General features: G+C 37.5%; 1 protein-coding gene across 2 annotated transcripts in view; it reads right to left on the reverse strand.

Moving 5' to 3' along the window:
• LDAH (lipid droplet associated hydrolase) overlaps positions 1 to 24,987 on the reverse strand; it is a 98,169-nt gene that overhangs the window by 44,131 nt on the left and 29,051 nt on the right. For both annotated transcript variants that reach the window (XM_085542271.1, XM_015859555.3), the window contains exon 4: positions 12,388 to 12,557. In XM_085542271.1, the coding sequence (XP_085398397.1) occupies positions 12,388 to 12,557 (170 nt within the window). The remainder of the gene's footprint in view (positions 1 to 12,387; positions 12,558 to 24,987) is intronic.

A 24,987-nucleotide genomic window follows, 5' to 3' on the forward strand; every position in this document is an offset into this window, starting at 1 on the left:
TATAGTAAGACTATTTCTATTTGGACATATTCATAAAGCAGCTGCTATATAGATTCTTCAGGAAACAGTACGCATACATATATATGTCCACATATGCATCGTTTCCTAATACTTCAAAAGAATTAGCATCCTCAAAGATAGAGGGTAATTAAAGATATAGGCAATACCAATACTATTTTTGTGAAGTTGTGTATAATCCTCACACTTTCACAGTATCTCACTATTATTTACTGGGGTAAAACATAAGGACATATAAACTCTTTTATTTTTTATGGAAAGATTAAACTGCAGTAAAGACAATGTTGTCCTCAATGACAGCAAACAAATCCATTTTTTGTAGCTTGCACACAAATGTAGGTAAGCCCAGAAACAGTAAATAAAATTTAAGGGGAAATCTCCTTTTTAAGTAGGTTCATAATTTCTTGTATGTTCCTTTTGAAGTAGTGCAGTGTAACACAACAGATTACAACAACCTCACTTTTCCGTTTCCCCACCCTACAGACTCATTCCCAATGCCAAATCTTTGTCTTATTTTTTCATGACTTAATCAGAAAAATATTATTAGAAAAAACGTAAGGAGCTTGCTCGGCTTTCATATTCTGTTCCTGGTATATTCTTTGCCTGAAGTATGTCACTGTTTCTGGGAGAAGTTAGTCTAAGGCATTCTTTTAGCTGCAGCACAAACACTAGCCAAGAATAGCCATGCTCTCTTAGCTAATGAAATGCAGCAGCAAAATGAATATACCAACGCACCTCACAGGCACCTCACCTCTGTTATACTTTCACAGACTATCCTGGAAAAAGAAGATGGCAACGCTTTAAAGTATTAATAGATGTTAACTCTCAGCTAATGATGTTTAATGTCAAGAAAACAGACAAACTCAACTTTCCAGCTGATGGAAAATGGCAGAACTCTCCCATGCAAACCAACAAAGCTACAGCCAATTTGCTGGCAGCAGCAGAGATTCTCCTTAACTCAGCATTGTAGCTGGTATGGTTTTACTTCTATGCTATGTGACAAAAAGAGAATAATTTAGCAGGAAAAGCAATTAGGATGCTTTGAAATCAAAGTTAATCTACCTGCTCCTAGTTTGTTGGTCTAATTAGATTCCTTTATATTCAACATAAACAGAATCCCATATAAATTTCTCTGCCTTTTTCAACATCTGAATTTGACTCACTAACTACAAATAAATACAACACACATACTTTTCAAATGAATGAAAAACTTGGGTTTATTTTTTACCATTTGCTTTCAGGTTCTACCTTTTAGCAATATTCTCATCTGTCTGAAGCGTCCAACAGTGATCATAAAGTTTACCACGTCCTGGCACCCTACTTAACATACACTATTCAATATTGTTTGAAGGTTGACTTTTATGCTTCAAGCCTCCAGTGTTTTCTGGCTATTCAATCTGAATGGAAACAAAATTCAAGAACCAGCATTTTTTAAATGCGTTTGTATTTCAAAGTGCCGTTGTCTTAAGTGCAACGATGCACACAGTGCTGGGCACAATGACCACATGCAGTCCCATCTGAAGTTAAGTAGGTCTGAGTGCTATTTGCAGCAAGGTGAGGTGTGCCTAAATTTATGTCTACTTCAAGGCCACATTACACTGACTTAATACAGATTTGATTCTGTGCCCTGTATGGTGGATTCCTATGACTGAACTCAGTGCACCAGCTGTATGAAGAGCTGGTGCGAAAGATTTAAGAGATTTAAAACGTGAATCACAATCAGGCTTATTAACTACACATAGCATTACTGTGAGTACACTCAAACCTCTTCTTCAGAGTTCAACAATGGTAGAACTACAATGGAATGAGAATAAGTGTATCCTTCAATAGCGCAGTGAGAGGAATGGAAATCTTGGTATGTCCTAACCTCTGCTGCTAAGAGTAAGAAACTACCTTTAGTGACACTATAGCTGGTGATTAGCAGAATAACTGAAAGAACAGAATCCTGAAGAAACTAGCAAGACCAATATCCTACTGACTGCTTCTGGTCATGACATGACTTCATTTACTGTAAAGCAACGAGAGTGAAATTGGTCCAGCCAAAAACTAGTGGCAAACTTTCTATCAATTCATTTAATTTTGCCTTGTTAATAAATTCAGATTAAAAAAATATTTCTCAATTATTAAATATGACTGTTTACAGCCAATGTAAATCCCATCAAAGCCACGATCTGAAGACTAAGATCCTCTCACTGTTCTTATGGAGACAGATGAAGGCCAAGACTGCCCTAACACACTTATCACAGTACTCACAGAGTATCTTCTTGGACTGAGAACTAAATTGAGAACTCTGATCATTCAATTTTAAAACCATAAGCCAAGAATAAGTCATATCTTGTGCCCCAGGCTTTAGGTCCCCCTTTCAAAAGGATGTCTGTATCTTTCTTAATACCTGACTTCCAATGCTGGAACCTGTTTAATGGCAACAGGAAAGGGACCATCCATACCTCACCTTAAAATGAGTCATGGCACAAGAAAAAAATAATCTGTTGTTTCACATTACTTGAAATATTTTCCAAACAGAAGTACTTCTAGAATTTTCCCAGTCAAAGTCCAGAATTCTGCTAGACATCCACAAGACTCTAACACAGGAGTGTTCCCTACAGGCACTACAAACTACTTCTCAATAGGTCAGCTCTACATACTGAACTAGTTGCAAATTATTAAAAACATTAAAAATATTAAATACACAGACTGTTCATTACACTTACTAGTCTCACAGGGCTGAAATGCAAATTACTCTGTACTACAAATATTTGGGTAACTGAAGACTTGCCCAAAATGTTAAAAAAAAAAAAAAAATTAAAAAAAAAAAAGCCTTTTTATGGGTTAAGGTAATAATGAGAAAACTGTTCTCCCAAAAAGCTGTATCTTATTGTTGGACTGGAAATAGTTTAATAGAGAAAATATTCATTGACAGAGCAATATTTTACATTGAGAATTAAGCCCCATCAAAGTGGGCAATATCATTCCATCTACAAGGAAGGTGCCAAAGGAGACAGCCAAAATTTGCAACGGTGTGATAATACCGGCAGGGATGGATTTGTTGCTATTATGATTAAAGCATATAAACAGAAGAAGATTAGGAGGGGTGAGAGTGAAAAGAGAGGAAGAATAGTTTATTGGTTGGAAGAAGGGCAGGGAGAAGCTTATGTTGGAATGCAGTGTCACAGTTACACACCATAAAGCTTTCAGTTGCTCCCATTACATGAATGTCAGAACGCAGCTGCCACTTTCCAGAAGAAATTCTTTCCATTTTCATGTTGGAAGTACAGGGTGGGATTTTTTTTCTCAGTGTAGCACTCACATGAGACCACTTCATTCCATCTGCAGGTACCCTTATGGTAGCCACAACTTTGGTCCTTCTAGACATGATCTGGGAGACTTACCACTGTGGATGAACCTTAACGTGTGTGATGAAGAGACAGATGGTTCAACACAAAGAAAGTATTAAGAATCAGATTCTCTGCTGTCTTGAACCAACTGCTTTTACAGTCGTCAGCATAATAAATCTCAATGAGAATGCATTTAAGGAAAAGGGGCTGAACAAGGTGAACGAGAAACCAGCCTTACAATTATAATCTCATTTTGCTGGTGAAAAAGGAAAGTCATGATTTTCCAACCGTGCCTTGAGATCCTTAGACTTCTATTTATAAGAACTTTGCTTGAGACACTGATGGGGTATCACCATCCTCCACTGAAATCAGGCTTCAAAAAGGCATCCCGCCAATGCTAGTTTTTGCCTAAAAGAGCTAGCAGACAGATAAGGAAAACCAAGATGAGATTTAAAATTGGACAAGTCCTGATTTACCTAATCTGAAAGAAACAGAAGTGAGACAGGAACTATGCACTGAGAAGAAACAGAACAGAACACCAAACTTTCTGCCTTGTATTTTTGTGAATGGAAGAAAAGGAACAAGGTATACATCTGAAGTTCAAGATAGTACTTACCACTCAGTTTCTTGCCAGGGTATCAGAATCAGAAAGATAGGAATCAGCTCATTTTCCCATCCTTCTACTGACTTCCCCATTACTGCAAGCATTTTAAATAACAAAGGAAGAATACAAATTTCCTGTAGCAATTCTACAGACTGCCCTAGTCTTAATAGTATTACAAAGAGTGGAATATGGGCAGGAATCTGCTAAAAGAGCATACGCAGCAACTCTAATTTATCATGCAAATAAAACTGGTCATCAGGTTAGGAGGGCATTAGTGCAACTGAAAACGACAGTATGGTGAGATTTTGCAATTGCCAGTGCCAAATAAAAAGTCCAGACTCTGCCAGTTGCCATTAAAGGTCACAATTCAAATGGTATTTATGCAGATCTGTTTTACTGTACTTTTGGTTTTAGTCAAATTTACTTACAATAGCCATACTGCTTTTTTATAACAGAGAAGCAGAAATTCACTCTACTGTTTTCAAGAACAATTAGGACTCAGTGAATTCTACTCACACAGAATTATACTTCATTCTGGAATTTGAAATGGAGCAGGGTGTTCTTACAATTTTCCAGTGACTTGAAATGTTGTAAGAAAGTTATTAGAGGCATATTTTCATTAGCATTAATTGAACTTTCTTATGGGACTCCAAAGGTAACGGGTTTATTAAATACATTTGTGGCTTCTGGATTTTCACTTAAATGTATATTTAACACTAAATTCCACATAAAAGGGCAAATTCAATTTTTTTTTTTTTTTTTTTTTTTTTAAAAATACCATAGTTAAGTAGCATTGTTTCCAAACAGCAGAAATCAAGAATTTCAGGACCTCGACGATCACCTAGTTACAACCCCACTGCCATGTACAGGGTCGCCAACCAGTAGACCAGCCTGCCCAATTTAATACAAATCTTCTGGGAAGAGATATTGGTGATAGGAGTTAGTGGCTGCACTAAAAGTTTAACTGCATGTATGGGAAGTATATGTTCAAAAACTCCACAAAATTCTCCCAAGTGCTCATTTCATAAACAGTTCCTCAATGCCCTTATTGACTTTCTCTATTCAATTTTACATTTAGTAAAGTAAATTAAAGTCCTGACTCCTATCTTGCCTTACTTCTGTAAAGGCACACTAAATGGTGCAAAACAAAACCAAATTCAACTCTGTGAAACACATCTTGATAGTGAATTTTGATTGTTTGGCCCAGCTCCCCAAAGGTGTTGGGCTCTGATTTTCAAGTCCTACCCACAGACATCTGCAGCCAGACTTTCAAAAGATCTCACCGCCCAGCTGAAGTTCTTTGGGAAACCTGGGTTTCAAAAGGGTGTTGAGCTCTTTTGAAAACATGTGCTATAAATCCTAATTGTTTTTGAAATTCACTTCTTGCTACGTGTTTATGATACCCTCATTTTTATAGAATCCTTCAGCTTAGTTATTACTGTACAAATCCAAAATTTTGGAGATTCAAAGTAACAAGATTTTATGACCAAATGTGTAAAAATCCACAGTACTTCATAAATCCTGTTGTGCTATTCACTATTCTAGCCATCTTTTTATTTTTAGTCCTTCATTTCCTCTTCATTCTCATGTTTTACTTTGGATTCTTGATGAATGACCAAAGATTCCGGTTTTCAGTTTATTTTTATTCTTTTTCTGTTTGTACATTTGGCTACTTTAATATCTTTTAACTTCCTAGAAAAAATATTTTTTATAGGTGCATTTGAATTCTAACTACATGTATCTGAAAGGAAATCAGATGTGTCATTAGTAACCAAATAAACACGTTATTTAAAAAAAATCAAGCCTCTCCAAATCAACATTTGTGCTTCCTTACTCTGAATCATCGCAGACAACAATCTCAGCTATCACGCACATTAAAGTCAATGGTAGAAGCTGTACACTTTTGTGGACGTTATGAATAAAATACGATTCTCCTTAGAAAGCCTTGAGACCTCATTTTTCCCTTTTTCCTGCGGCCTTCTTGTCACATGCTTAGAATCTAAACAAGCTAATTTGAAAGCAGTGTTATTATTTACTTTGGATCCTCACTCTTAAAAATGTGGTCATTGTTAAAATGAAGCCTGCACACGTACACTAGGTTATTACATTGTGACATACGCACTGCTGATGATTTTGTCAAGCCTCTATTTTTATTGCACTAGAAATCAATTTTTACTAAATTAGTACTTGCACTATCTATTATCACTCTACTATTTACAGGTCTCTCTTGATCTTCAAGACTTCTGTATTGTAAATTTTCCTCATAAAGAGTACTGAACTGTATGTAATCTATATTTCCCTAAAAGTTTCAGGACTGAGCAAGGGATATCTACCTGCCTTAACCACTCAGAAAGCATATACTGTAAGATAGCACTGTTCAGAGATTTATTTACTTGAATAACACATACAAGACACTATTAAGAATAAATGAAATGTATATTTCAAAAGAATTTATTAGAAGCAAAAATAGAGCTTCAGTTGTCACTGTACCTTGAAGTAGCCCTAATTTCTGTTTTAGATGAGACATTTAGTAATCAAATAAGGAAAACTGTCAGTGTGTAGTCTTTGGTCTATATTCTGTAGATATGGGTGGTTTTATCAACCAGTTTTGCTAAGTATATATCCACTTTTTAATCTTCTTTTTCTTATTAGCCACATTGCCATCTTTAATCTTTTTGTTATCTAAACTGAGTTCCTTATATTTAAAACTGGTCAGGTACTGAACTCAGTCAGGCAAATCTAGGACCGAAGTGCCCACTTTCAGGTGTTGACAGCATGATGAACTATAGTTCCCATTTGTGGTTAACGTGAACTGAGCCATGGTGTGCTCACACAGAGCAAGAGAAATATGGCACAAGACATTCGTGAGGAAAATAAAGCAATCAAATCAATGTAAGGTTAATGTTAAAAAGCTTTCCTTGGACCAGATAACCAGGAATGAGCTTTGGCCAAGAAAACTGACAAGCACCATAAGCCTAATCTCCACTCATGCTTCCTTGACATACTCTAAACTTTGGTTTGGAAGTTAGCATCTGAACAGTACAGCACACACCTTAAGAAGTGGCATAATATAGGTAATTAGATAATCCTACCTAACATGAAACTCTGAAAATTCCTCATGTTCCTAATCCTGATGTTTTGTGTTGCAAAAAAAATTCAGAATTTCACCATTCATGTTAGTCACTTCTCAACTTTCATGGTTTCTTGCTCACTACCTCCACAGCTACAAGCAAGAATAAGACTAGAATGGTGATCAGGCAGATGTACAAAGTAGGGACTTTGGGAAATCTCTTTAACTTACTACTGAGGTGTTACTACCATGCAGCAAACATTACTGAACAACTTACTGCTCTGTTTCTCAATGCATGAAGCAGCAAGGCTGAGCAGAATTAATGAGAGCTGAGAGGGAAGAAATCTCTTGCTGTGCTTATGAGACTGACTGATGATTTAGCAGTTCCCTCTTCTGAGGAATGAAGAGAAAAATGAAAATCCACGTAATAGTGAAGAGGGTATGTGAGAATAGATTAAAGAGCTGGACACAGAATCATAGAATCATTTATGCTTGAGGCAGACCCTGAAGATCACCAGGCACAACCGTCAATCCAACACTACCACGCTCACCACTAAACCACACCCCTGACCACTACATTAGAAGATAAAAGCTTGAACATTCTTTTCTTCTGGTTAGTTTTCTATTACAGTTTAGAAATGTGCAGCTCTCTCCACATGCACATGTATCCAGATGCACATGTATTAGAAATATGTACTTAATTCCCCTGTGAGATCTGCTAAGTTTAGCCACCTGTTTTTTCTGCATATTAATTTTGCCAATGTTGTCACTGGGTTCGTGTTACCGGCTACCCATTTTTTAATGCCCCATTTTTATCATTTCTGTCTGCAACTCACGTAAAATTTATATAAAAATAGAGTTTCTTCAGATCATGACCCCTACTGTTGGCCATGACCACATACCCACATTACACCCATCACTGCAATCCATTAAGAAGCTAAGAGCATAAAAATCTCAGCCAGGAGAAGTCAAAACAAAGCTGCACAAACCAAAGACATTCTTCATGTTTAGGCCCTGTTGTTGGTGACACCACACACAAGTGAGAAGGTCTACAAAGTATAATCCTCTGTGTGAGAAAAGCCATCATACCTTCTTGACAGTATTGAAGATTGTGGATTTTTTCATTTTTCACTGACAACAGTTTAATCTTTATAATTTTGAGACAAATTATCAGAAATGAATTTACCTAGACAAGAGCTACACGAACTGATTTTGTTAAATAATATTATGATGTATTTCAGCTATTCAACACTTCAACTTGATGGGACCATGTTGAATAAAACTGTAAAACACGCAATGGAAAAAATTCTATTCCACTTTATTTCAGCTGCTTTTAGGCTTTCATTTTCGTTTTACTTCCAAAACAGCTTCTAAGCACTGGATCTGCCAGTGTCCTTTCAGAATGTATTTTCTGTCACAATGGCACTATTTGCCTTTGATTACACACGTAGGCTCTAATCTTATCAAAATGGAAGATGGCACTGCCTTAATTCACTTTTTCTCTCATCCATTTATGACAAGATTCTCTTATTATTTCAAATGTCAGACATGCTTAGCAGTTCCTGCACTGTTACTAAATCTGCTGCTTTTAATCTCACAGTCTTCATGGATTCCCAGTAATTCTACACAAAAGAATTTTGTTTTCAAGTAGAAGTACCCATCTTTAAAATCACGGTGATTTTCTTCTTTCCTGTCATCAAGAAAGTGCTTCCCAAATTCATATACAATCACAGAATGGCCTCGGTTGAAAGGGACCACAATGATCATCTAGTTTCAACCCAAAATCAAGCTCTCAACACAACTTAAATTAACCTATTATTGTAAAGTATCACTGGACTGAATTTTGTATCACAATATATCACTTAGGAGAAGAACTCAGGCTTATTTCTCTCTTATGGCCTAATGCTACTTTCACTGAAGCCAAGGGGAGCTTTTTAAGGGTACAGATAACTCCTCACGCATCCTGAACAAAAGAAATTTCCTGACTAAGAGATGGCTTCTGAAATGTAATTTCCTCATCAGTGCCTTTGTCAGAGGGGTAACATGCAGAGCTGTCTTCTACTAAGCTGTGCTACGTAGGGCTGCAAGCAACCAGGAAGATGCAGATTTCTATGCAGAAGTAAAAAAAAAAAACAAAAACAGTGGAGTTGTGACATCTGTCATCGTGTTACACATCTAAAGCCATCAATGTTTCCAAGCAAGTTGTTCACAACAGATGGAACATGGCCTCTTGGTTCAGGAATGGAAATAGGAAACGAGAACCTTGCATGCCAAACTAAAGGTGCAGTCTAGGAGAGCACAGAAGTTAATGGAAGTCTCTATTGTTACCAATGCAATAGGAAATTTTGGACTGACAGAAGAAACACTCCAGTATAAGCTACATTTGAAAAGAAAAAGGAGTGATAAAATAATTTTCTAAATTTTTCTAACATTATTTCTAAAGTATATTTAATTATTTTCTTATATGGGAACAAGTAACACCACTCACCATTGCTCTCACTATAAGGATGAACTTCTGTGTTGTACAAGGGATGAAACACTGGCACAGGCTGCCCAGGAGCTGTGGGGTTTCCTTCTTGGAGTTCTCCAAAAGCCACCTGGACATGGCATTTTATTTGCTTAAGCTTACAGAAACTAAGAGATTTTAAACCCTCTCTTCAGCGAGCTTTATAGGAAGGAAAATATTTATATTGCATAATAATTTAATTCATTACTGTTAATTCACCACCAAAAAGGTGCTAGCATTTCAATAGCGACATCATATACGTAAGATAAATTCTGGAACAGAATGAATTTCATGAGCTAGGAAATGTGTCAGTCCTTTGATTAAATTAACAAATAAAATTGACTGCTTTAGGAAATAGTAATGCCATCAGCAAAACACAAAGAATTAGTCCAAGTAAGGACTTGTATTCTAGAAGAGACTGCCTGGAGGATGTAGTGTATTTGTGAGTTAGGCTCAAGCTTCAACAACTGTGAAAACTATCTGTTACTGTCTTTCTTCAGTGCTGCTAGATGAATGAAGCATGAAGAATATTATGAGGTTAAGACCAAGCATCAGTTAAGCTTCAGAGTACATTCCTACATTATTCCATCAACAAAGTGTAAGGATGATTAATATTGTGAACACCATGAGAAAAATTTAGAGCAGACTGACAAGCTCTGAATGCTCTACTTCCCACAAAGAGAAGACTCTTAAAAGATTTGACTCCCACCACGGTAACTGAAAAGTGTCCTTGGTTAGATGTGTATCAGCAAACAGCAACCTGGAACTACTCTCTGATCCTGAGATTAAAAAGGATAGCATAGAATCACAGAACCATAGAATTGCTCAAGTTGGAAAAGACCTTCAGGATCATGGGGTGGTCAATCACAGCCATGTCTCAACTCTTCCCACCTTAAAACACAACGTTTGTACCCAAACTATTGGGAATGGAACACATCCTCTGCCAAGCTCAGACCCATGTCAGATGGGTTTCACACTAGCAATTCTTGTTTCTTTTCTCTTTTAATAAAAGACAGCAGTGCTTCACAGAAGCATAGGAAAAAAAGAAATATCACAACGATCCCTCAATCTGCAGAGCAAAGGGCTTATGAAGTTAAAAGCCACCAAGAAGGACAGGAGTAGAGGCAGTACTTCATCTTTGTTATGCCTTCCATGCTCATCAAGTTCCCTCAGAAAGTTTAGTCTACTTTTGGATAGACCATGAAAGGGATTTAAATGGGGCAACAAAAATGAAGCCTGCTGAATGACCATTCCAAATACAAACGTTTACTGAATCATTAGAGCACTAAGTTCAATGTGTTAACCTCTAGCTCAAAATAATAAACTGTAAGCAATAAGGGCCTTTAAAAGCAGAGAATTTAAGACCAAAAGCTAAGCTCATATAATAAAAGAATATCACATAAGAACTACACAAAAATAAAATCAAATGATCTAGCTACTAAAATACACATATGTGCTCAAAATCTTGTGGGAATCAAATATTCCAGTAAAAACAAAGGGAGAGATGGAAACACAAGTTTCTTATTATCACACTTCATATGTTATAAAACCTAACAGTTAACTTATTTTTGGCAAAGGGACAAAGGTTGCACAACACTCTGGCTTATACAAATATTTTCTATTGTTAAATGCATCTTAAATGTGGTTTATCATACAATTTCATGCACACAGTGCACTATGAAGTCTAAACATGTCCCAGAGATACCTACATTGCAAAACACTGATAAGTAACATGCTGCCAACATCCAGTGGGTCAAGTGTAAAAAAATGACTCAACAATTCATAGTTCAATTGAAACCAGGTAAAACCATTTGTGTAATAAGGACTGTACAGAAAGGAAAGTTGGTATTTTTGGACAAATTACTACATATGATATTTTCTAGAACACTCCCTCCTGAAAAGACAAAACAGTAATAAAAGTTATCTCAAAAAACCCCACCTTTTCTTATTTGTAATCACAAAGCTTGGGAAAATACTGAAGGTTAACATATAAGGTAACATTCATGTTTCACTTTTTTAGTTGCCATTTTCTTTAAAGGGGGGAAAAAAAAAAGTTAGACATGCAGTGGAAACGGTTTTGAAGATCTGGAAGAACCTACTCATGCATATGTTAAACATAGACTTTACCGTTAACACTGCACTCCCTTCCACTGAAGTGCTTATAATGTAAAGGAAGAGGCAATGATTTAGCAAAAGTGAATATTTGTGAACAAATAAATTCAGCCTTCCTCACTGACCATCCACTAGCAGAGTGAGTTATTACCGAGCTCTAACAGTTCACTGTCTCCCAAGCTGCAAAGGCAGTGTCCTTCATCACATTTCCTGCTGCTTCACAGCGAGAAAGAAAACTGTTCTGATGAACAAAGGCAAGAATCTGCAGTTACACCACTAATTCTTATTACACAAACCAGGACTGTGCTGCAGAAGCACTGATATTTGCATATGTATTAAAATTTTAAAATGACTTCTAAACTTCTCATCACAGTTCATTTTATTGTTATTTTCCATATAATCTCCCACCTGATCCTTGAGAAGCTCTTATTAAAATCATAACCAGTTCTAATTTTTGGTGTAGTAACATAATTTAATTACCATGTATATAGCATCTGTTTACAAATTATTTAAAGATAAAACAATAAAGCCTTAAATGTATTTATCACCATTAATAATCATTTGTATAATGTGGGCATTTTGAGGTCCAAATTTAAAACAATTTAATCATTAATGTTTTTATTTCATTTTAATGAGAACTAGGATTGAAAGCTCGCCTATAGAAGAATACAGCTTCCACAGGAAAGTCCTGGCAATACCCATAATGTGCACTGTTCTGCTAATAATGCAACTGTTGACGTACCTGAAGTTCTGATGCTCGCTTCATCATCTCCAGTGTGATGTAGCAACCAATCGAATGAGCAATCAGTACCAGCTTTATATCTTTTGATACATTCTTTTTAAGGAAGTTCAGCTTATGTTCTACTTGTCCATTAAGTCCAAACACATCCTCCAGCTCCTTAATATCCGTGTCTGAAACAAAAGAGAAGAAAAAAAGTCCTTTGTTTTAATACAAGTTTCAAGTATCTCAGTTTTCTATACTTTGTTGGGGTAAAATTCTGAAAGAAATACAACTTTTAATTAAAAGAAGAAAATAATTAAGTTAACAGATCTGGTACATGGCAGACCATTGTTAAATGTGCAAGCATATACAAGTAGCCAACTAGAGAAAGATACAGCAACCCATAGAGCTTGACGTTCCATCATCTAGTACGGTATTTGTTTGGTACAAGGCCAAACTCACAATAATGGCACAGCCTAAATTAACCCAACTTTATTTTGCAAGTTCGGGACCTAATACAGCAATACTGCCCAGGAACAAGAGATCCTTCACTCAAGACAAATGATAGGCAATGTTATCATGTGCTGAGGACAGTCAGATACCTAAAATTTCTTGTCTTAATAAATGCACAGAAAATAAAATCCCATAGGGCTAGGAAAAATATGGCCAACCAAGAAGACTCAGATAATCCAGTGACTGTAACAATCTGCAGCACTTAGGGCTTCATTGGCACTGGCCTATGATGTGGGTGACATGGCTCTGAAGTTCTAAGTCTAAGGGGACTCACAGAACATTAATCTGCTAGGAAAAGTACTCCACCTGCTAAACTACAAGGTGTGTTAAGGATATACCACCCTGGTTTAAGATGGGCTGCGATATGGAAAAGAATGCAAGAAACAAGAATGAAAAACGAGGGGCAGAAAGCATGAAGGAACACATTCCTACAATCTGTCCACAAGAGATGTGCTGGTACTAATATCACTTCACACATTGACTTACAGTGCAGCTTCATTCTGGAACCAGCCCAGTCTCATGGCAGCAAGATTCACACAGGATGGAGATTGGCTCCTTACCCACCTACGGCCCTACACAAAGCATGCAGCTTCCCAACATAAGGTAACAAAAGCACAATTAAAGAATCTGAAAGGCACTCAAAACCTGCTGTAAGAGAAAGCCAGCTTACAGCATAGGCCCACTACAGATGTTGCTGGTTTTGTACCTGTGAAGAGGAAGTGAGAATATAAACCTTTCTAACTGTCCATTATCAAATTATGATGACTTACAGGTCCTTCAATCTCTGTGTAGTAAATCTGTAACCTCAGACGCCAAAAATTACTAATACAAATGAGTTATGGGAATCTTGGCCACAACAGTGGTAACTGGTAGCACGAGTTGGCGCTAAATTGCCTCTTCAATGATCTGTATAATACATAATGTTTTGAAGCAAAATAATTGCTCTTCTGATGTACTCTGATGCCTTTTTCCTGAGCTTAAAATATTACCACAGAGGAAACAACAAGCACATTTTTCTTCAGTTAAACTAGTATTTCTACTGAAACTACTTATGATCACAACCCAACATAATTTATAGTAGTTTACTCTGAATGAAAAAGACTAAAACACGCTTAAGGAATGTAAAATTGGATTAGAAGTAATATATTACCTATTAGGCTTTCTACAAGTAACGTGAAACAAGAAGCTTGTTCTGTTTCCCAAAACCCTAAGGCCAACACATTGTTTTTAATCTTAGTTTCTATTTTTAGTGAGAGCTACTTTTTAGTTATTTATACAGTAGCTCAACCTCATGCAGGAGTGGGCTGTCTACACTGCAAGGCTAATTAAGGGTATCTGTAAAACACAGAAAACAGAACACTAGAAATATAGTGACCCACTGAATACAGGAACAAGTGACAGAGTATATTACATTGAGCATAACTGTATTATCACGCAATGGGTTGAAGAGGTCAATTTTCCTCTGTAAACATCATCTACCATTCCCATACTTTACTTCTTAGGCACTGCCAACTTCAACAATTAATCAGCAAGTCTTTTAACTTAGTAGGAGTAGAAATCTTCTGGACAACCTGTCCAGGTTCATAAGTGTACAGAGACCAACCAGGAAAGAACACTAATTCTATTTGTATTCTTGTATTCTTCATACAATCTTATGATTTTGAATCAATTTTATGATACCATTGTCAACGCACATGACAGATAATTATACACGTCCAGGTTAATGTCTGCTTTTCTCAGCAGAAACTCAATATCCGCTACAAGCAAAATGCCAAAAGTTACTGCAATATTGTCAATGAACAATAAGCAAACACAACTTTGTGCAGCCTCAACGCTTTCCAAGTCGAAGTTATTTGTCTAACATAGTTAATAAATTGATTAATTAAACAGTTTCTTAAGACCCTAGATATCCAATTCAATATTTATTTACCCACTAAAATAGCAGTGTAGAATTCAGGGTAACATACTCAAAATTATTATTGATTTTATTAGTGATGTACCTATTGAGAACCAGTTTTGTTGCCAAACTAAGGAAGTCAGAGAAGGGTAAGGACTGCGCATATAGGATTAAAAACAGAGAACAAGGGCTGTTTGCTCAGGCTGGAGTTTAGGACTCGAACATACTGAAAGTGAGTCCTAACAACCAGTGCTGACTCAATAGAATTGTTCTAGAAGTTTAATACAACTTTTCCTTCTCTTCTGCAACACTGGTCTGTTGCCAAACCAAATTGCAATGGTTTTGCTTCCAGAATATCCACCCTGGATGAGCATGCAGCACAGGGTCTGGAGATGTACGCACCGAGTTCCTGTCATCCCAATAGAACCAGAGCTCTTGTCAGGTGAACTCCAGTGTCACATAACTCTACAGTAAAATACATATTTTATTTTACTTCTAGGCAAATATAAAACTGCCCATGTCTCATGGTAATTCATGTTTCCTCAGTACAAATGATGTGCTTATAACAATCCAAAATATGTGGAGCTGGGCTGTGTCATACGTCTGAAAGATTTATTTATTTATTTTATAGAATAATATCGTCCGGGGATTATCCAAAATCAACATGAATTTCTTGGGTGGAGGAGCTTAAATTGGTTCTTTGTATAAGCAAATAGACTTGCACAAACACACTGGCAGTCAGCTCTCTGATGGCTGTACATCAGAGGAGGAACCAGAGAGCGAATTACTTCACCTCAGGTGTGGAACAAATGGCATGGCTGAAATAAACTTCATTTAAGCTCTTTTCAGATAGTAGAAATTATACGACTCGTACCTTATGCCACAAACACCCCATCTGGGCCAAGGCATGTGATCGCAAGACTTTACTGAGCTGTAGTGTATTAAAAGAAATACTGTACTTCTTTATTTTCTTTGGCAAAACATCAATCTTCTGATGTGCTTTTGGAAAAACAAATGCACAATCACTTTAATGAATCTCTTTTTTTGACCTCTGCTAAACCCAGTGTCAGAAAACAATGACAGATTAAAATGAAGTGTTTGCTCTGAGATTAGTCGACAAGTTAATCTTCATTCGGGAAGAGGACTTTGGTTTTTAGCAAAATAACATAATTTTGTTTATTTTTCTGCTGTGTATGCATGGGACATTCTTAGGCAAAAACAAACAAACAAACAAAACTAACCTATATATACTGTATATTCCTGAAATTGATAAATATTCAGAAATCGTAGATTCTCTTTTCCTTTAATTATTCAAAAAGTTACTGGAGGCAAGATTTTCCAGTGCTACTATTAAAGTGAACACACTTTGCATATGCATGTGCACCTCCCTAATTTCACAATGGAGTGTTTGTACATCCAAACGCTCAGCTACCCTGCTCCCAGTGAATGACAGCACTGCAGCTAAGTATGCAGGCATTCATCTGACTGTCAGAGAGTGACTCGAAGTCTGTCCCAGCATCCACTTGTACATGAGATCTGGGAATTCCTCAGGAACAATGAGGCAAAATATACTTTTATTCTGCTTTTCTAATAATAGAGAAGAAGATAAGCATCCTAACAACTACGAAGCAGAAAAAGAAAACCAACAACCCACACAAACTCCCCAAGATTTTGTCCCTTAGACAAATAGGTCACAATGCTATTGCCACTGAGACCCATAAGGCATTATGATTGTGATGACACCTGTCTTGAACAAAACCAAGGGGCTGCTTATTGCCTAAGAAGAATATTAACCTAGGAGGCTTCTCATAAGTACTGATAATGTAGCCCACATATGCTTCTGCACTTGGTAGCTGGCTTTTCACAGTTGTGGTCTACGTTAGAGCACTGTAACAGCGAAGAGGAATAGTGAGGTTACAGGGGGAAAATACTGGATGAGACTGTATGTAACACTGACAACATCAAAGGGGACAGGGCCACTGAATCTGGCATCAGCATCTGTGTGAAGAGGTGCCATGAGGAAAAGCAAAGTAAAAAGCCCCACCCAGTCCTGTATCTGTCACTGTACAAGTCATTTACTCTAGAAAGCAGCACCAGGATATCTAAGGACAAACTGTAACGGACTTAGAACGTGGATAAGAATTTTCAGAACTGAACATTTTACAGGAAAAGAATGTAACTGGAAACAGCTCAGAGCTGGAAAGGGGTTCACCTCTTCCTCTTCAGGTGGATGACATCCCCATACTACTTAGTGATAACAGTGAGGAGAAAAGTTTCAACACACGAACACGTCATGAGAAAGAAAACAAACCTGGAAAAGATACTGATGGGTCAGTGATGATACCAAAGCTTAGGAAAGGGAAGGCATCACTGTGACCAAGCAGTTAGCAGAGGGTCACCTTAGGTGCATTTCATCCTCAGAGACCATAAGAGAACACAACACACTGGCCCAAGCGTTTTAGACTTAAAGAACCACCTCACTTTTCCAACACAACCTATACAAACACTGGGGAGAGAACGAGAAACTGGGACTGTGTAACTGGGGTTAAGATGGAGCAGTCAGTGGAAGGTTTAATCTTTACCTTCACATGGAGACGGACAGAAAGCTGCCCCATGACTAAATTATCTAGGAGGATTACTTGCTTAACTTGGTTGCATAGTCAGAAGTCTAATTCTGTAAATCAAATAATCCATGTGATTGTTTTTGTTCTTACAGCAAAACACAGTAATTTGTTACCACTGGATGATGCCATCTGAAAATGTTTAAAGAGAATCGTAAGCTTAAAAATGGAGCTTTCCGGTTTGTGGGTCTAAGATGGGAAAATCTTTTAGAAAATACATCCCCTAAAGATATATTGCTTGAAGCTTGAATGCTTCACCCAATCTTTCATTTGATTACTGAACCCTGGATAATTTGTATCAGCGAGTGATAAAATGCCAATGAAATGGGATGGAAACCGTGAAAGAATGTTCAATAAACACTGAAGAACTCCTACTGACACCAGGAACCAGGTTTTAAAGCACTGTGTTTTAGATTAACCCTTAGACCTTCATCTAGCCCTGGTACCCTCAGGAACTGTTCATGCAACTTTTAAGATAAACATTCCGCTCATTAGTGTTTATTGGAGTAATTACTTTTTGTAAAGGTATCCTCTACAAATAAATTACCATTTACTCAAGCCACTGTAGTGGTCATTGGCAGTATTTTCTTTATTAGAAAACCAACCCTTCGTTTGTAAATTAAACTAATGATTTCCTTTGCTATCTGTACCGATTGCTGGGTATATGCTTCTTTAACATCTAATCTGTTGTCGAAAGGAAGCTGTAGCGTAATTAAATTAGTATTGGTGTAGCCTGACACAATGGACTAAATGGACAATTCACTAAAAAAGAATTTTTGATTCAAAACATACAGGAGACATTGAAATTCCTACATGAAGACATTTCCGAGATACATCTTTTTACTTTGCATTCCCAGTCTTGCTTCCCCCTGGTGAGAGCAGCTGTTACTGAGTCTAATGAGATAATAGCGCAAGTGTTGAGACAAAGTTGTGTTGATTGCTTTTAATTTAGGCAAAGCAAGCAACTTTAAGCAGTTTTATTGTGAAGTTCTATGCCAATGTTTACTTCCATTATCATTTTTACATACATTAGCCAAATCTAATATCCACTATAAATGGGCTTTTTTGTATCTGAATGACTGCACTTTACCGTCAAACTGAATAACTGCAGAAAGTGCATTTTATAAGATTTTTCAGTGTTTTTATAACAAAAACAACAAAAAGCAAAATAAAGCAATCAGAACTTGAGAGAGTAGGGGGGCTAGAGAACCACCAGTGTACAGGAGCAGATCAACATTTCCATGAGACAATTACTTCAAGGAGCAAAAGCAAAAAGGTCTGAGCAAATGGGAAGCTGATTGCTCATGTTAATCTTCTTGTTTTCTGGATACTCTCAGTTTTCAGGCAGAAGTATGCCATGAGGCGTGCCCTGAAACATGAAAGGACTACACACTAAGCATGAGCATTAGGATGGGTTTATCATGGGTTTACCTTCGGTTGGACTAGTTGATCTTATAGGTCCTTTCCAACCTTGTGATTCTATGAATGATTCTATGAATCATACCAGCAGCATGCATCCAAACAACATAATGGAAAGCTTATAATTCCCATTATCTGGCCGACTTACTGAGCTAGGTTGCAAAAAATCAGTCCAGGTCTAACACATCCCACTTTCATGCCCCCAGAAGTCTGTTTGCCTTGCTTTGCTGGTAGGTGGTACTCTTTCAGATGTACACCTTCAACACACCTCGAGTGTTTCTCTTAGTAATACTCATCTCACATATGGTCTGAAATATCACTGAGTTTTACAAGGGTAAATGTTTTTTACTGGCATTCGAATTATCTTGCGCCATCAGCCTGAGGCATGTGATGTATGAGTCCATCCAGGAAAAACACACACACAGGACACACACACAGGGCGTTGCTCCCTAAGGTAGTTCTGTACTGTTTAGCACATTAGTATCAAGATCTTTCTGAGTTTGGCCAGACCTAACATCTTCCAGTTTCACATGGTGAAAATTCATTCTTGAAACTAAAGCACGGGACTTTCTTACTGAATGAAGCAACAGAAAGTAACTTCAGTAAAAAGCACACTTCAACAACAACTTGTGTTGGCACGGGTTGACAATGGAAGTAAACTGAAATATTGACATGCTGCACAGCCTCAAGACTGGCTACATCTAGCATGACAACAAGAAACAAAGAAAGGATAGTGGCAATTGTGTGAGTATTGAAATGAACAAAAAATACTGGATGTCATTTAATAGGAACGGATTCAATAGGTGCACGATAAATATAACATTGCGCCATAGTAGGTAAGTCTAACAGTCACACCTAGTGAAAACAGCACTTCAGAAGTCTGGGAAGTTTAAACAGATAGAAGTAGAGAAATAGAGGCTGAGATCAAATAAAGGAGAGCCAAAGCTTGGAGCAAAGGCAGACAGCTGGCCAAGGAAGACAACCTGTGTTATTCCAAAGAGAGGGAGTAAAAAGAATTATTTTAGGGGTGGGAGAAAATGGCAAAGAATACCGTATGGAATTAAGAGGGGTAAGCAGAACAAGCGAGCAGGTAAAAGGTAACTGGATATGCAGCTATAGAGTAACAGAAATAACAATATGGGATTTTACAGCCACGTGCAGCAAGGTGTAAATGAACAGATCAATGGATGACATTTGCTGAAGCACTCAACACTTTGCTGAGACCACGATAAAATGTTTGGTTTGTTAGATCAGCCCTAATTTCTCTAGAAAATCCATCCCCAAATTGTATTTAGAACTGATATTGACAAGGGCTGAAATGTTCAAATAACGGTTTTTCAAGTAATACTAAAACAACAAGACTGCATTCCCTATCACAGTGGCACCAGCTATATTTAGTATCTAGAATAAACACCTGAAATAAGTAGGTCCAGATGATATAATAACACCGACCAGCATCCTTCTTATTTTAAGGAATAAACGACCCTCTTAGGCAAACATAACGTTGTTCCATCTCTAACTTGTATTCTTCAAAAATGGCAGATCGTAATACGTTTTCAAAATTATATCCTAGACTCTGTCATGGTTTTGGCTGGGATAAAGTTGAATTTTCTTTGAAAAAGCTCATATGATGCATTGTTTATGAAAACGGTGATGACAGCACACCGGAGTTTTAGCTGTCACTGAGCAGTGCTGCAAAAAGCCAAGGACATTCCAGCTTCTCACAGCGAGAAGATGAGGGTCACAAGGAGCTGGGAGAGGACAGAACCAGGACAGCTGACCCAAACTGGCCAAAAAAAAGGATGCCCTATTCCATAGGGTGTCATGATGGGCAATAAGAGCTGGGGGGAGGAAAACATGTAAAAACCTGGTTGTATTAAAAGCAGTAGCAAAGCCAAAGAGATAAAGTCTAATTTCACTTTGTACTTTCTTGAAATACAGGAGATTTCTTTATCACTTGCTGACGATTTAAGTACCAACATGAAAGTAAGACAGAGTGCAAATTGTCTACCTTTGGGGAAGAAACACATTTCTGTCAAATTAACCACTTTAAATTATGATTTATACCTTTCGCACTGCTACACTGTTTTAAAACTGGCAGATTCATTCCCTAAAATCATGACAGCAGACTCCTTTCTAACCCTTGTGCTGAAAACGCTGTAGGTTTTATTCACAGTCACCTGGCTGTACTACAGAGCAGAGCATGTATGGCATCACACCAGAAGTTCTGTGACAACTTTATTTTTTCTTCTTAAGTTTTGCATTATAACTGAAATAGATACTAAAACATTACTGGTACAAAGCTGACTGGTCATTATAGGTGAAACTATCTGTGGCTTTATAACATTTCTATTCAGAGATAGCAACTGAATTTGAACCGCGCACTACACATGAACAGATTTAAATGTGATGTTTAATACGTATCGATGTGCATTCAGGACTATGAAAAGTAGTCTCTTCATGATTAACTGCAGGATTAAGTTCCCCTCAGTGATGTAAACAGTAGTCAATGGGGTCTCAGAGGTAGTATGTCTGAAAAGTTTTATTCTCAAAAAAAAAACAACAACCCACAAACCCAACAAACAACCCACTAAATAAACAAAACAAAAACAGAAGCACTACAGCAGCAATCCTAGAGAACGTCAGTAGAGTCTATTGTATGGTTTAACCCAACAGTGGTTAACTTAGCAACCAAGCAGCCACCTGACCTTGCTATTAATTTGAGAGCTGTAGTAAGTAAGATTTTAATTGCTGTATTACTCCACAAAACATAGTATTTAATCTGCAGAACAAGACTATGTCCAGCCTAAAGCAAAGTAATAGTCCCATGCTGTATCAAAGGGAGGTAAAAAAAAACACAAACTCCTTCATCCAACAAGAAACATGAGCCCCTCATGCATCCTGCTTCCACAGCACTGCGACCATGTAGTCCTTGCTCAATTCTCAAAGCAAACAGCCCCTGCCCACATCTTGGTAAGAGACGTAACACACACAGTGGACTACAGCTATGAGTAATTCATTAATGACACTGACTACCTAAGTGTGAGGCCACCTGCATTTCCTGCCTTACTCTATTCTATGTTTCTCTGAAACACCCAAGTTTCTCCTTAAAGAAAAGGAAACCCCAAAACTACAGCAAGCAGATGCTGAAGTTGCAAATCTGAATATTTTCTGCATCTGGAATTCTGCAGTGTACTGCTGATAGTTCCTCAGCCTTATGACTGTATATGACAGTGAAATAAAAATCACATTACCGTGAAGCACTGGATTGACTGAATTAGGATCGACACCATTTTTCTGGCATGCTTTGTGGTATTAAAATTAAATGTAAGGCCTGTACACCAAAGTAGAAATTGGAATTAATAAACTTATATATATGTACACATATATATAATGCATAATATATATATATATTTTTCCCCCAGAAGTAACCTACACAAGTGAATAAAATTTTGGTTCAACTACTGAAACAAACCCAGGCCTGATAAACCTTCAGAGAGCAGGGATTATTTTCTGCTATGGGGATTGTCCATTTTCAGTCATTTAGCAAATGTAAATGTGTTTTTTCAGTCTGATTTGTATTAAAGGATTCTTAAGGATTCTGATTATTTTCCCAAGAGGGAATGATTTCAATATTTTGTTTATTGAATCATTTCATTTTTTAACTTTCCCTACAATCGAATGGGAAAACATCACATCACTCTCATTTCAGTGAACTACGACACACCTTCTAAAGTCAAGACACCAGAAGATATGTTACCTTTTCATAGGGTTCAAATTCTTAAATGCTTTTTTTCCCCTTCACTAAACAGCCATCTGTGTCTAATTAGAAGAGATGGTATCAGCTGGAGAACATACCTAAGTCATGGAGTGAAAGGCAGAAAATGACCCATAAACAATCTCAAAACCTACATCCAAAGTTTCCTGGAATGCACTGAAGACATTACACTCTCCAAGAGATGTTGGGCTTTTTTTTCTCTAATGTCCTGTTTTGTGGATATGGGTCCAGAAGAATGTATCAGGTTTCAAAAATTGTTACTTTAAAAAAAAGTCCTTGAATTAGAATTATATTAACCTTATGTGTAGATATGGATGAACAAATCTTAATAGGGGAATTGGTTGGATAAGGCAGTAGAATGGATTATAAAGCTCGTCAAGGAATTTAAAAATAATATACATACAGACACAATGCTGACAGATGCAGTGAAAAACCTTCAACAAAACAGACAACCTGTTTGTCATATTGCTATAACAAAAGTAGAGGCAAAGCCCTCTTCTGAGTAACGCCAGCAAAAACTGGTCACTACTCCATCAAAGGCAAAGGAATACAGAGCTGTGCTTTAGGTGGTACAAGAGTCATCTTAACAGCGTTGAAGTAACCATTATGAATAAATAAATGGCAAATAAAGCATGATGTTATGAGCAGTTAAAATTGATAACATTTTCGTTGGCCAGAAAAGAAAATAATAAAACAATTTAGAAATACTGCACATATGGGAAAGTTTTATATTTATTTTTTTTTAGTTTTGATTCTGACTTGAACAAGATTTTTCAACACATGCTTAAAATTAAGCAGAACTGATTAAAACAATGCCAAATGCCAACATTTCACTCAAAGGATTCATTTGCATAATTACAGGCATTGATAACGGCTCCTGTATGAATAATTAACTGAACGTGGCATGTGGGAAAGAAGTATTACAGTAAATGGAGTACTGCAGCATCTCTAGGGCTGCCTGCTTCTCACATATTTCAATTTAAAACATTCCAGTGTGTTCCTACCATGAAGATCTGAAGATCAAAGACCTCCTGGAGCACCACAGATGCTATTACTGAGGTGTTTTAATACTGACAGAATAAAAAGCTGTAAGCTCTCATTCACCTTAAAGAAGATCACAGAATCATAGAATGGCCTGGGGTGAAAGGAATCACAATGACCATCGAGTTTCAAACCCCTTGCAACATGCAGGGTCACCAACCACCAGACCAGGCTGCCCAGAGCCACATCCAGCCTGGCCTTGAATGCCTGCAGAGATGGGGCATCCACTGCCTCCCTTCCTTCCAGTGTATCGATGGCAGCACTCAGCTTCAAGTCATCTGCAGACTTGCTGAGGGTGCACTTGATGCCATCTATGTCATTGATGAAGATGCTGAAGAGCACCAGTCCCAGGACTGACCCCTGAGGGACACCGCTTGTGACCAGCCTCCACCCTGACACTGAACCATTAATCATAACCCTTGGGCTGCATCCAGCCAACCAGTTCCTAATCCACCGAACAGTCCATCCTTCAAATCCACACCTCTACAATTTAGAGATAAGAAATAATCTGAGCAGGTGGAAACCAGTCAGAGAGCTAACGCCGTCTAATCAGCCAGCTCTTCTTGGACTACAAGCAAGTGTCCTGGGAACCACTAAGGGTCACAGACCACAGTTCAAGAATCACTGTTCTAAATACCACAGAACCCTCTTATTATATAGCACACCATTCTCTTTGTCTTGCTCAGGCTGCTATTTTAGTTCTTTTTTCCCTACCACAACAGCATTTCACACAATAGTAGCAATCTATGGTTCACATCTGGTAAATATGACCACACTGTCATTAGGTGGACAACTACCTAACAACCAAGGAGATGATTAACTTGCTCAAGTATAAATTCAGGTTTCCACAAATGATTTTATTAAATGTTTTTGGTAGTTTAATGTCACCTCAGCTAGAGGCAGCGTCTCACTCAGTCAGTTCTGCAGTTTCATTAGCAATCAGGGGGCTGGTCAAACTCTAGTCAGAGGAGTAGCAACAGTAAAAAACACAGCTAAGAAGCAATCAATATACCATATAATTATGTACACGGGACTTTCAGGTTTTCCATTTCACCTCACACTGATGGTACATTAACATTTGGGATCGCATAATGAATCTCAGACTTTTCCTATATTGCTCCTTAATGATGTAACTCAATTTCAAAATGGTCTGCGAAGATCAAGTACTGGAATAGGCTCCCCAGGGAGGTGGCTGAATCGCCATCCCTGGATGTGTTTAAGAGCCGTTTGGATGTGGTGCTCAGGGATATGATTGTGGTGCTCAGGGTTGTTAGAGTTAGGGTACTATGGTTAGGCTGCGGTTGGACTTGATGATCTTCAAGGTCTTTTCCAACATGGGTAATTCTATGATT

Source organism: Coturnix japonica, chromosome 3 (genome assembly GCF_054131305.1).
Source record: "Coturnix japonica strain WE chromosome 3, WE-NBRP24, whole genome shotgun sequence".
Classification (NCBI taxonomy): domain Eukaryota; kingdom Metazoa; phylum Chordata; class Aves; order Galliformes; family Phasianidae; genus Coturnix; species Coturnix japonica.